The 13,626-nt window shown below is 36.2% G+C and overlaps 1 protein-coding gene across 1 annotated transcript in view; it reads right to left on the reverse strand.

The window, feature by feature from the left end:
* LOC130244123 (kelch-like protein 29) overlaps positions 1–13,626 on the reverse strand; it is a 747,683-nt gene that overhangs the window by 177,615 nt on the left and 556,442 nt on the right. Inside the window, 1 exon segment of the mRNA XM_056476409.1 lies at positions 2,663–2,810. Within this exon segment, the coding sequence (XP_056332384.1) occupies positions 2,663–2,810 (148 nt within the window).

The raw sequence follows: 13,626 nt of genomic DNA on the forward strand, positions 1-13,626 counted from the left end.
TCTTCAGCAACCCTCTGCCCTTCCTCAGGGTAAATGAATACCAGCTGCTTCAGTCCAACATCTACATTAGCAGGAGGATGAAGATGAAACCAGGGTGGGCATTTCAGCAAGACATTGATCCAAAACACACACTTCTAACCAATATTTCTAATGTTGTGCACCTTGCGTTTAGATGGTTTGGTTTATGGTTTAAAAATAATAAAGACTCTTGTGCAGAAATTAATTTTTTGAGGCATCACACACCCCAGGTGAATAGAGTAGAAATAACTAATAGATATCCAACTTCCCCAGCTGATTAATTTGAATTGCTAATTATGTCTATATTACACGTTTTCTGAAATGTTGTGTTTAATTATGCAAATGATTCACTAAACATGCACTGATTTGCATGCATTTTCAAAAGGCTGGACAGTCAAGTTTAAAGATTTTAGTTCAATCTTGTTGACATTTAAGAGTTTGCAAATAGACAAGTGTAATAAAATAAAAGATTAATCATATTTAAATAATATTTCATCATATTTAATTGAATGGATTGAATTGGATGAGGAAATCACTATAAAATGTAGAAATGAGAATGTAAAAACTAATTAGTGTAGTCAAACGATCATTCGTGATTAATTACATCCAAAATAAAAGTTTGTGTTGACATGAAGTGTGTACTCACTGTGTACAAATATAAATAAAACATATCTATAAAACTTATTAAATAAAAAACATTTACATATATATTTATATTTACATAATTTGTATTGAATAATTTAAATATAAATTAACATTTTCTGAGATATATACATGTATGTGTGTATTTATATATATATTAGTGCTGTCAAAAGATTTATCCCATTCAAAATCAAAATGTGTTTTTACAAATATATATATATATATATATATATATATAAAATACACAAATTTGCACTAATACACATAATACACTAACCGGCCACTTTATTAGGTACACCTTACATGTGCTGGGATGGACACCTTTTGCCTTCAGAACTGCCTTAATTCTTCACATCCCAAAGGTGCTCTATTGGATTGGAGTCTGGGGACTGTGGAGGCCATTTGAGTACAGTAAACTCATTGTCATGCTCAAGAAACCAGTCTGAGATGATTCGTGCTTTATGACATGGCACGTTATCCTGCTGGAAGTCGCCATCAGAAGATGGTTGTCTGTGGTCATAAAGGGATGGACATGGTCAGCAACAATACTCAGGTACGTTGTGGCGTTGACACGATACTAAATTGGTACTAATGGGCCCAAAGTGGCTCAAATTTTGGCAAGCCTGTGCGAATTGTAACCACAGTTTCCTGTTCTTAGCTGACAAGCACCCGGTGTGGTTTTCTGCTGCTGTAGCCCATCCATCTCAAGGTTGGACGTGTTGTGTGTTCAGAGATGCTCTTCTGCAGACCTCGGTTGTAACGAGTGGTTATTTGAGTTACTGTTGCCTTTCTACCAGCTGGAACCAGTCTGGCCATTCTCCTCTGACCTCTGGCATCAACAAGGCATTTGCGCCCACAGAACTGCCGCTCACTGGATATTTCCTCTTATTCAGACCATTCTCTGTTAACCCTAGAGATGGTTGTATGTGAAAATCCCAGTAGATCAGCAGCTTCTGAAATACTCAGACCAGCCCGTCTAGCACCAAAAAACCATGCCACATTCATAGTCACTTAAATCACTTTTCATCCCCATTTTGATGCTTGGTTTAAATGGTATATATATATATATATATATATATATATATATATATATATATATATATATATATATATATATATATATATATGTATATGTATATATATATATATATATATATATATATATATATATATATATATATATATATATATATATGTATATATATATATATATATATGTATATATATGTATATATATATATACATACAAACAAACAAACAAACAAACATTTTATATAAAAATGTAATAAATTTTAATAAACCATTTTATACATGTTTTCATTATATATACATATTATATAATATTTATACACAGTGAAAACACAAACATTATGTAAACTTTTATTTTGAATGTGATGTACTGCTGTTAATCATTTGACAGCACTAATATATATATATACTAAATAAATTTATAATTAAATAAATAAATTATTAGTTATGAATTGCCATGAGGGCGATGTAGTGGCGCAGTAGGTAGTGTTTTCGCTTAACAGCAAGAAGGTCGCTGGTTCGAGCCTTGGCTGGGTCAGTTAGCGTTTCTGTGTGGAGTTTGCATGTTCTCGCTGCGTTCGCATGGGTTTCCTCTGGGAGCTCCGATTTCCCCCACAGTCCAAAGACATGCGCAATAGGTGAATTGGGTAGGCTAAATTTGTCTGTAGTGTATGAGTGTGAATGAGTGTGTGTGGATGTTTCCCAGAGATGGGTTGCGGCTGGAAGGTCATCCGCTGCAAAAAAAACCTGCTGGATAAGTTGGCAATTCATTCCGATGTGGCGACCCCGGATTAATAAAGGGACACAGCCGAAAAGAAAATGAATGAATGAATGAATGGCCATGAGATTGAGTTAGACATGTACAGTAGGTGTTATCGCCCACCCCTAATCTGAATCCACTTCAAGCAATCAATCCATGCATGAAAGAAGACAGCAAATAGGAGATATTCTGGGCTTTCTTTCAGCTCTTTACCTGCGATATCTTTCTCCCTCATCTGCTTTGCGGGTGGCTCGTCTGTGTCCCAGGGCGTGGACTGGTTAATGGGTGTTTGTCCCCACCGGACGCTATTAGCCAGAACCTGGCCCTGAGCCTGCGTGTCTGCCGTCGGGTGTCCAGAGACCTGTTTCAAGCAGAAGAACATCTCCAGTAAACACACCAGCCTTTAATTACCATCTACACTTCCAATTACAACCCATTTGGCAGACGCCGCCACATCATTTTGCTTTGTTAATATTCCATTCCATTCGCTCTTTTAATTACGCCGCTGTTCCAGATTAGAGCCATCAATAATGCAGGAAAATCCAAGGTCGGCCCCCAGCAATTTGACTGGGTGCAAGAAAGTGAGATCTATATAGAGAACATTTTACTAATTAATTCTTATCTCCCTCGCATTGACTGTAAATCAAAGGGGAAGGAAAGAAGTTTTTTTTTTTTTTTTTTGCGGCATCAAGGGGGACTTTTAATCACCTCACTGAAAATAGGTACTAAAAAAAAAAAATCGAATCGAAATGGACATGCAAAAATCCTTCTCCTACTCAACGGCAGTAGATTTAGCAACTCAAACTCTTACTTCACATACAATTTACTGATTTTGTTACAGCTTGTGGGAAAGTAAATGTTTATATATATGTATATCTATATATATATATATATATATATATATATATATATATATATATATATATATATATATATATATATATATATATATATATATATATATAGTTGAAGTCAGATTTAGAAGATTTCTTCAACACATTTCTGAACATAATAGTTTTAATAACTCATTTCTAATAACTGATTTCTTTTATCTATGTCATGATGACAGTAAATAATATTTAACTAGATATTTTTCAAGACACTTCTATACAGCTTAAAGTGATATTTAAAGGCTTAACTAGGTTAACTAGGCAGGTTAGGGTAATTAGGCAAGTTGATGGTTTGTTCTGTAGACTATCGAAAAAATATAGCTTAAAGGGGCTAATAATATTAACCTTAAAATGGTGTTTAAAAAATTTAAAACTGCTTTTATTCTAGCCGAAATAAAATAAATAAGACTTTCTCCAGAAGAAAAAATATTATCAGACATACTGTGAAAATTTCCTTGCTCTGTTAAACATCATTTGGAAAATATTTAAAAAAAGAAACAAAAATATGTTTTAAATTATATATATATATATACACAAACAAACATTTTATATAAAAATTTATTACATTTTTAATAAATCATTTTCTATATGTTTTTATTATATGTACATAATATTTATACACAGTGAAAACACAAACATTATGTAATAATTAATTTTACTAATTAATTCTTATCTCCCTCGCATTGACTGTAAATCAAAGGGGAAGGAAAGAAGTTTTTTTTTTTTTTTTTTTTTTTTTTTTGCAGCATCGAGGGGGACTTTTAATCACCTCGCTGAAAATAGGTACTAAAGTTAAAAAAAATCGAATCGAAATGGACATGCAAAAATCATTCTCCTACTCAACGGCAGTAGATTTAGCAACTCAAACTCTTACTTCACATACAATTTACTGATTTTGTTTCAGCTTGTGGGAAAGTAAATGTTTATTTGTTTTTTTTCTGGTTAGTTTATTGTGTTGTACAAAAAAGAACAGCTATTGAAGGGGACCCTTTTTACAAAAAATAAGTATATTTACAAAAATATTTGTAAAATAAGTCTCTGATGTCCCCTGTGTGTGTGTGTGTGTGGTTTCAGCTCAAAATTCCACACAAATAATGTTTTATAACTCTCTAAAACTGACCCTTTTAGGCTGTGAACCTAATTATGGTGTGTTGGTGACTGTCACTTTAAATTCAAATGAGATTGTGCTCTTTTCAAAAGAGGGCGGAGCTACAAATGCCTGTGCATCAGCATAGTGTAAGATTCAAAAACAAGACTAACGTCCTATGCTAATGAGGGACAGATGGTCACTAATGGGTGGGGCTTTTCCCCTCTGATGACATGTATAAAAGGCAGAATGTCAACCAAAGTGTTTCTGCAGACTGTTTTAATCAAGTGCGAATATAAATAATAAAATTATAAACTTTTACCATTAGAAGCTGCTTATATACACACACTGCCGCCACACAACTGTGTTTAAACCCATTCTAAAAGTGATTTTTGCAGGTCTCCTTTAAAATAACATTAAAATAAATGGAAATTAAAAGTAAATAAAGACAAGAACAAGCATAAAAATAAATCTAATGTAACAATAATACTAAAATAACACTTTCTTCTTACACAACACACATTGTTTCCTTCACACAAATAATTAAGCATTTAATCTGCAATCAGATTTTTATGAAAACTATCCCTTTTTAACTGCTAGTTTTAATCATAGACTGTAAAAGATATGGACGTAGTATCCGTGACGTCACCCATAGGTTTCTGAAGAACGCAAAAGAAGCTACGAACAATCGCCATTTTGTTCGCACGTCATCGCACCGACCAGGGGATACCAAACAAGGGCAAAGAGGCGGCGCATGAGCGGAGCTACAAATGCCTGCTAGCATTTTGGGAGAAACGCTTAATTCTTCATTACCTGCGGCTCATTTGTGTTCTGACCACATGTGCTTGGCTGTACACTATATCAATAAAGTGTTTAGACTTTTAAAAACACTGTAGTACTACACTGAGCCACTAAACATTGTTCTTATGACGTTTTTCTACAGGAGGAAAACGCAAATTACACCCAAACACTTCAGATATAGTCTGTGTTAGTAAATGCAAGACTATTGATGAAATCCAGCATAACACTGTATGACAACGCTTCAGATGACTGTTCTAGAGCCTACAGCTAATCAATCTGTCACATTCTGGAGTGCTTTACGGGTCTAAAGAAAAATATTAATGATAAATGATCTTAAATAAAACAAATACATTTATAGAGATGGTATATTAGTGTATAATTTCACTCACCGGGGAAATGGAGGCCACGTGAATGGGTTGTGAGTTCAATTAAGTGCACACAGCATGCCATATCATCTGATAATTGTAAGAAATAATTCCAAAAGGCAGCTGACTGTGTAAAGCCACATAAAACAACACAAAAATACGATGAATATGCTGAGTTCAGTGGCTAATCAGCCGGAATCAGCTGAGATGAAGTGACGATGACCAACAAGACCTAGCTGTCACTCAAGTGGCCACGCCCTTAATTATGCAAACTTAAGAAAACCTAATATAAAGGAAACGGAGGAGTTATAAAAAAAAAAATTTCACCCCCCTCACAGTTGTCAGGAAGGGTAATATTAACTATATGAACCAAAATCCTTCTTTGTACCAGGTTGTAAACATCTTTTTTTCAGTTGTAAATTTGGCCATTTTAACAGTGGGCTCAATAGAAATCTGCTCTATTATGGAGCCAGGACTAGTGGGATTTCTATGAATTGCAGTTTCAGTTACTTCAGTATTTGCTTGGGAGAGCGGGAGGTTGCCGCTTGGTTTTAATACAATGTCAACTCCAATAATGTTTAATAAAAGCCAATAAGATTCTATATAGCAAATGAAAAAAAAATATGGAAAATGTATTGTAAGAAAAATCTGAAAAGTTTCACGAAGCTAATTGGCCAAATTTTGGCTTGTTTATTTGTCTGTATTATGCTTTCTAAAACTAATCTTGCTCACAATTATGAAAACATTTAAAATTTTATTTAAGATCCATGATGCTTCGACAAATACAATTTAAAGTGAAAAAATACCATTGTCCCTTAAAAATGCATTGTAACACATGCATATACAGTATATATAAATTAGAACATTTTAATTCGATTAAAATATTATTAATATTATTATTTATTATTTTTTTTATTTTTTATTATTATATTATTTGAAAAAAAATTCCCGGTAATATGTATATAACTGTAAAAAAATAAAATAATAAACATAATAAATACAATAATAATAAAAATAAAAAACAATAATAATAATAATAATAATAATAATAATACATTTAAAAAAAACAAGAAGGTCACTGGTTCAAGTCCCGGCTGGGCCAGTTGGCATTTCTGTGTGGAGTTTGCATGTTCTCCCCATGCTGGCATGGGTTTGCTCCAGGTGCTCCGGTTTCCCTCTCAGTCCAAAGACACGCACTACATTGAATAAACTAAACTGGCCGTAGTGCATGTGTGTGAATGTGAGAGTGTATGGGTGTTTCCCAGAGCTGGGTTGCAGCAGGAAGGGCATCCGCTGCGTAAAACATATGCTGGATAAGTTGGCGGTTCATTCCACACCCTAACCCTGAATAATAAAGGGACTAAACTAAAAAGAAGATGATTGAATAAATATTATTTGATTTTTTGCCAGTAATATGTATATCATGCCAAATAAATAAATAAATAAACGAAAATAATACTAACAACAACAATAATAATAATATATTAATAACCAACCAATAAGAATGTAGTCAATCAAACTTCTTCCTGTCCACTAATAGTATTAAGAGGCAGGCCTACATACATCTCAGTGCAATTAACAAAGGATTGTGCACATTATTTTTTGTGTGTCAGGACCAAGAAAAAATTGCTTATAATATTTTTTGGAACAACACCATTCATTCATATTCATCTTTTGTGTCTGCGAAAGACGGATCTCATTATGCCACTGTCAGAACTCAGTTCTATAAGCAAGTCGAAGAAAGCAAAATAAGTGGCTGAAAACAAGTCTTAAACGTCTTCTTGATTTTATGCCACGTTTCATATGCATTTAAAAACTGTAAATAAAAGGAGGAAAACATAAAAAGATCCCTCCTCAGCGTCAAGTGTGGGCGATGGGTTTGTCAGTGCGTTTCTCATTGCCAAGTCTGAAAAACGCTTCTTTAAATGTGAGAAATGGTATTTAGACATTCCTGCTACAGGAGGAGTCTGAATTACCCACCTTCTCATCTAAACACACCACTGCTAAAACATCTCAAATTTCATCCCAAATTCACTTAACAAAATAAGCAAACATTCACTCACCGGCCACTTTATTAGGTACACCTTACTAGTATGGGGTTGGACTCTCTTTTACCTTTAGAACTGCCGGCATAGATTCAACAAGGTACTGGAAATATTAGTCAGAGATTTTGCTCCATATTGACATGGTAGCATCACACAGCTGTTGCAGATTTGTTGGCTGCACATCCATGATGTGAATCTCCAGTTCCACCACATCCCAAAGGGGCTGTATTTGATTGAGTTCTGGTGACTGTGGAGGCCATTTGAGTACAGTGAACTCATTGTCATGTTCAAGAAACCAGTCTGAGATGATTCAAGCTTTATGACATGGCACGTTATCCTGCTGGAAGTCACCATCAGAAGATATTAATACTCAGGTAATACTCAGGTAGGCTTTGACATTGACCCAATGCTCAATTGGTATTAATGGGCTCAAAATAAGCCAAGAAAACACCATTACACCACCACCAGCAGCCTGAACCGTTTATATAAGGCAGGATGGATCCATGCTTTCAAGTTGTTGATGCCAAATTCTGACCCGACCATCTGAATGTTGCAGCAGAAATCGAGACTCATCAGACCAGGCAATGTTTCTCCAATCTTCTATTGTCCAGTTTTGGTGAGCCTGTGTGGATTGTAGCCTCAGTTTCCAGTTCTTAGCTGACAGGAGTGGCACCTGGTGTGGTCTTCTGCTGCTGTAGCCCATCCGCCTCAAGGTTGGACGTGTTGTGTGTTCAGAGATGCTCTTCTGCAGACCTCGAGTGGTTATTTGAGTTACTGTTGCCTTTCTATCAGCTGGCCATTCTCCTCTGACCTCTGGCATCAACAAGGCATTTGTGCCCACAGAACTGCCGCTCACTGGATAGTTTCTCTTTTTCAGACCATTCTCTGTAAACCCTAGAGATAGTTGTGCATGAAAATCCCAGTAGATCAGCAGTTTCTGAAATACTCAGAAAAGCCCGTCTGGCACCAACAACCATGCAACGTTCAAAGTCACTTAAATCACCTTTCTTGATAAATTTGCGTTAACGAGCAGTTGGACAGGTGTACCTAATAAAGTGGCCGGTGAGTGTATGTACAGTTGAAGGCAAAGTTATTATCCCTCATGTGAAATTTTAATCCTTTTAATAATATTTCCCAATTGTTGCCTAACGGAGATATTTTTTTCAACATGTTTTGAAACAACAGTTTTAGTAACTAATTAGGTCCAGACGGAATCTGTGGGCATTTTTTGCTATTTCTGCGCAGAATTGTGTTAAAACTATGCAGATTTATGCAGAATGATTTTAGGAGTATCATAACTAAAACCTTAATACATGGAATAAAAAGTAATACCTTTTGGTCCCACTTTATATTAAGCGGCCTTAACTAATATGTACTTACACAGGAATTAATAGTTCGTTACAATGTACTTATTGTGTAAATATATGTATTGACTGTGTACTTATACTTGATTAATACTTGTATGTAATTAAATATGTAACTGACTCCTGTAATTACATTTGTAAATACACTGTTGACCATCCCTTACACCTTAGCCCACCCTTAAACCTACCCATGCCACCAAACCTGTCCATAACCCTACCCCTATCCCAACTCAAGACCACCACAAGTGTTCTCAAATACATTATGAACACATTAAGTACATTGTATTTATTTTTTGATGCAAGTACATAGTAGTTAAGGACACTTAATATAAAGTGGGACCTACCTTTTTAACTTTTACTTAATGTTTACAACTCAAATCCAATTAGATCCACTTTATTTGGTAAACAAAGCAAGTCTCTCATATAATACATCAACTAAAAGACAGAAAATATTACTGTACAAACTGTATTGTACATAAATCATATGAATAATTTCATATTAGTCAATAATATTACTGATATGAATTAAAAAACTGAATAAATATCAATTTACACACATTTACACAAGTAAATAAACAGAATCAATGATGAGCTGAAAATCTGCGGAATTCTGCGCGTGCAGATTCCTACTAATTACTAATTAATTTAGTGGTTGCCATGGTAACAGTGCATAACATTTGAGCAAGATACTAGTATTCAGCTTTAAGTGCATTTAGAGACTTAACTAGATTAGTATGTTAATTAGGCTAGTTAAGTCAAACTGTAAACTGGCGTTAAAGAGTGCATCCAAATCTCTCAGAGTGTTTGTGTTGTGCTTTCACATTTTTGCTTTTAATTAGATTTTTTTATTTGACTAAAAAATGCATTCAATGACATGTTAAAATGCAATTATAATGAGGCGAACAAATAAGCAACCATAAAGTAGGTAAAATGTTATGAATGGCATTTCTGTGGAATTTAGTGCTGGTCTGCATTTGATCACTAAATGAACAAAAAAAAGAGCCACAAAGACACAGAGGGTTCAACAGCGGGTGCGCAGGACAGAGCATGAAACAATAAAAACAAGAAATGTTTCTGCAGATCACTGTAACACGACTACCATGAGCTGCCATATCACCCTGTAGCCCGAGAATGGTTACTCCCTGAAGCTAAGCAGGGCTGAGGCTGGTCAGTACCTGGATGGGAGACCTAGGTGGCTGTTGGAAGTGGTGTTAGTGAGGCCAGCAGGGGCACTCAATCTAGGATGCTTTCACACCTAGACGTTTGTTTTGGTTTGTTTGCACGTTAGCGTGGTTCGTTTGGCATATGTGAACACTGCAATCACGCTCTGATCTGCGCCAAAACAATCAGTCTGAGATCGCCTGAATGAGGTGGTCTCAGCTCTGTTGAAATGTACTCTAGAGCAAATCAATTGTAGTGAGAAAGCAACACGATCCAACGAACTAAGGAACCAGGTTATATAACAGTGTATTCTGGATATGTAATAGTCATATATGGCTACATGAAGAGAGAATCAGGAGTAGGGCGGGATGTCATTCCTACCGATAATTGTGCATTTCAAGAATTCACACTTAGATTTTGCTTGATGTTTTTAGCAGGTTTGGCATGCTGTCCCAGGAGAGAACCCTGAGCTCGGAGATAAGTGAGCCCAATTAGCATGTCAGGGGGTCTGAGATCAGGTAGGTCTTGAGGAGGAAAAGGAGGAGATGGGGTTTATTCTAAAACGAAGCTAAGGCAGAAAGGTGAAATCGGTCTATTTATTGTAGGCTTGGATCTGATTGGATTACTACTGATTACGATGACAGACCAATCGTGATCAATTATATCACACGCACCTCTCAAAATTAAGCTGCATCCCAAATAGCACATAATACACTGTGCACTCTTGCACTATGTATCAACAGCATAGTTTATGTAGGTAGTGTCGTCCCGATTGGAATACAAATGGTTATTTTACTAAGCTGAAATTCAAACTGTTTCCCTGATGACGTTTGACGGTTGCCAGATTACTGAAATAACTGACCAAATAAAGCCTGCCATGAGTATAACCGCATCCACAATCATGAGACGCTATAATCACTCTCTTAGGAGAATTTTGCTTTCACAACCCAAAATAAAGTAATCCAACATGAGCACTTGATAGGTCCACCCCTTCCGCTACTTGAGCAAAGCTGCGGCCGTTGAGTGTGTGAAGTGTCCAACATTACACACTTCATTTTAACGGCTGAATAAGTGCATCATCTGTGTATTTAAAGTGCACTTATTCTTCTTAGAGTTTTCAGTGTGAATTCAGTACTTACACTATTTAGCATAGAATAGTGCATAAATGTGTGATTTTGGATGCACCTTAAGTTTGTAAAACTTCCCTTCAAGTAAAATACGTGAAAGTGACAGCATGCTGAACTATTAACAAGAGCTGTTTGACCAAACTGCAGTTTCGGTTTGTCTGTTATTTCTCTCTATAATGTAAAGCATATAATGCATAAATCTAGCCAAAGACTATGTATAAGAAAGTCTTACCTCTGATTTATATGTAGTGACGGTGTCTGTGGCCATCACCTTTCAAAATTAAAGTGCGCTATTTTGCTTATGTCCTACTGGACCTAATTCGGACAAAATTACTGAAAAAATGTGCTACCTGTTATAGGAGAACCTCTTCTTAACGTTATCAACTCTTCTTTATCTTTAGGCCATGTTCCAAATCCTTACAAGTTAGCTGTTATTAAGCCTATTATTGAGAAACCACAACTGGACCCCAGCAACTTAGCTAATTACAGGCCTATTTCAAATCTTCCATTTATATCTAAAATACTAGAAAAAGTTGTTTCTGCTCAATTATGCTCCTTTCTGCAGACCAACAATGTTTTTGAAGTGTTTCAGTCAGGTTTCAGAGCTCATCACAGTACAGAAACTGCATTAGTGAAAATAACCAACGATTTACTCTTAGCTGCTGACCAAGGGTGCATCTCGCTATTAGTTTTACTCGATCTTAGTGCCTCATTTGACACCATTGACCACAATATCCTCATAAATCACTTAAATGCTGGCTGCTCAGCATCATCTATTAACAAACTTCAGCTAATACAAAATGCAGCTGACAGAGTTCTTACCAGGTCTAGAAAAAATGACTATATCACCCCACACTGGCTGCCTGTTAAGTTTCGTATTGATTTTAAAATATTGCTTCTTACCCATAAAGCTTTAAAAAATCTAGCTCCTGTTTATCTAACCAACCTTCTGTCTCGCTACAATCCAACTCGCTCTTTAAGATCTCAAAACTCAGGGCTTCTGGTAGTACCTAGTATAGCAAAGTCGAGTAAAGGAGGTCGAGCCTTTCATTTATAGCTCCTAAACTCTGGAATAGCCTTCCTGATAATAACCGAGTCACAGACACACTCTTGCAGTTCAAAACTAGATTAAACACCTATCTTGAGTATGAATGTGCCCCATGCAGGTTTTTATATCTCGTTTATATACACTATGAACAGCAGCTATGCTAATTATTCTCTTTTATTATTATTATTCCCCATTTCCACCTGGGGATACTCCTTCTGAGGTCCCCAGAGACTATGCAGCACCACTGATGCGATCCAAGACCAGCGACAAGATGATCCTAAGGTTTCCATAATCCTGGACCAGGCCGTGGAGAGCATGAGACTGATTCCTGTGAGGCTCCGGGGACAGACAAGTCTCGCTAACGTACAGCTTCTCCAGCCTCCGGCGCCTAGATTGCAGCTCTACACAAGACGTTTGGCCATAGAAGAAATGGTCGTGCCCAACTGAGCCTGGTTTCCCTCAAGGTTTTTTAATTCTTCACTTTCACCAATTGATAAAGTTTTTTCCTCTCCGCTGTCGCCACTGGCTTGCATTGTTGCCGGACCTGTAGCTGCGCATTGATGGATGTTTGGACTCTCAGTAGTGATTATTAAACCACACTGAACGGAGCTAAACTGAACTGAACTTAAACACTGAAACTGTTTCAATTTACTATGATCTTCTATGTGAAGCTGTGAACACAGTAAACAAAAAGCAACATTGTAACATTTTTAATCCTTGTTTCAGAACAAAACAATCAATATACAGGTATGAAGGAAGCCTAAGGGTGCTTACATACCTGTAGATTAATTGTAATGGTTTCATACCTGTAGATGAATCCTAAAATTGACTCCTGTGGAACCCCACATGATAATTTACAATGTTCTCCAGTGAGTGGAACCTGCGGTCATGCTTCTGTTCATAACGCCACCAAAAAAATAAATTCAAGCATGTGGAACGAGCAGAAATGTAAAACACCGGCTGTTCAGTCTCAGAATAGAGATGCACATTGGCATCGCTGACGGGTTTGCTGGTGGTAATGAAATTCACCTGCATTCACTAAAACTTGTCAAAAGTTGTGTCTGGAATATTGCACGCTGAATAAATATAACATCATGAAGTGTGTCAGGTCTGTTTCCTGCTTACATTCGGGCAGCACTGAACCCTCAGGACCAGGAGGAGTGAGGAGAGGAAACACTGCCTTTGCCTCATTCTAACACTCTCTTTTAGCAGTGTTTATTTTAACACATTCTGAGCTGTGTTACATGTTAAGTTACCCACAACACATCATAACAGTTTCTAGATGACAG

Source organism: Danio aesculapii, chromosome 17 (genome assembly GCF_903798145.1).
Source record: "Danio aesculapii chromosome 17, fDanAes4.1, whole genome shotgun sequence".
In the NCBI taxonomy this organism is placed as follows: domain Eukaryota; kingdom Metazoa; phylum Chordata; class Actinopteri; order Cypriniformes; family Danionidae; genus Danio; species Danio aesculapii.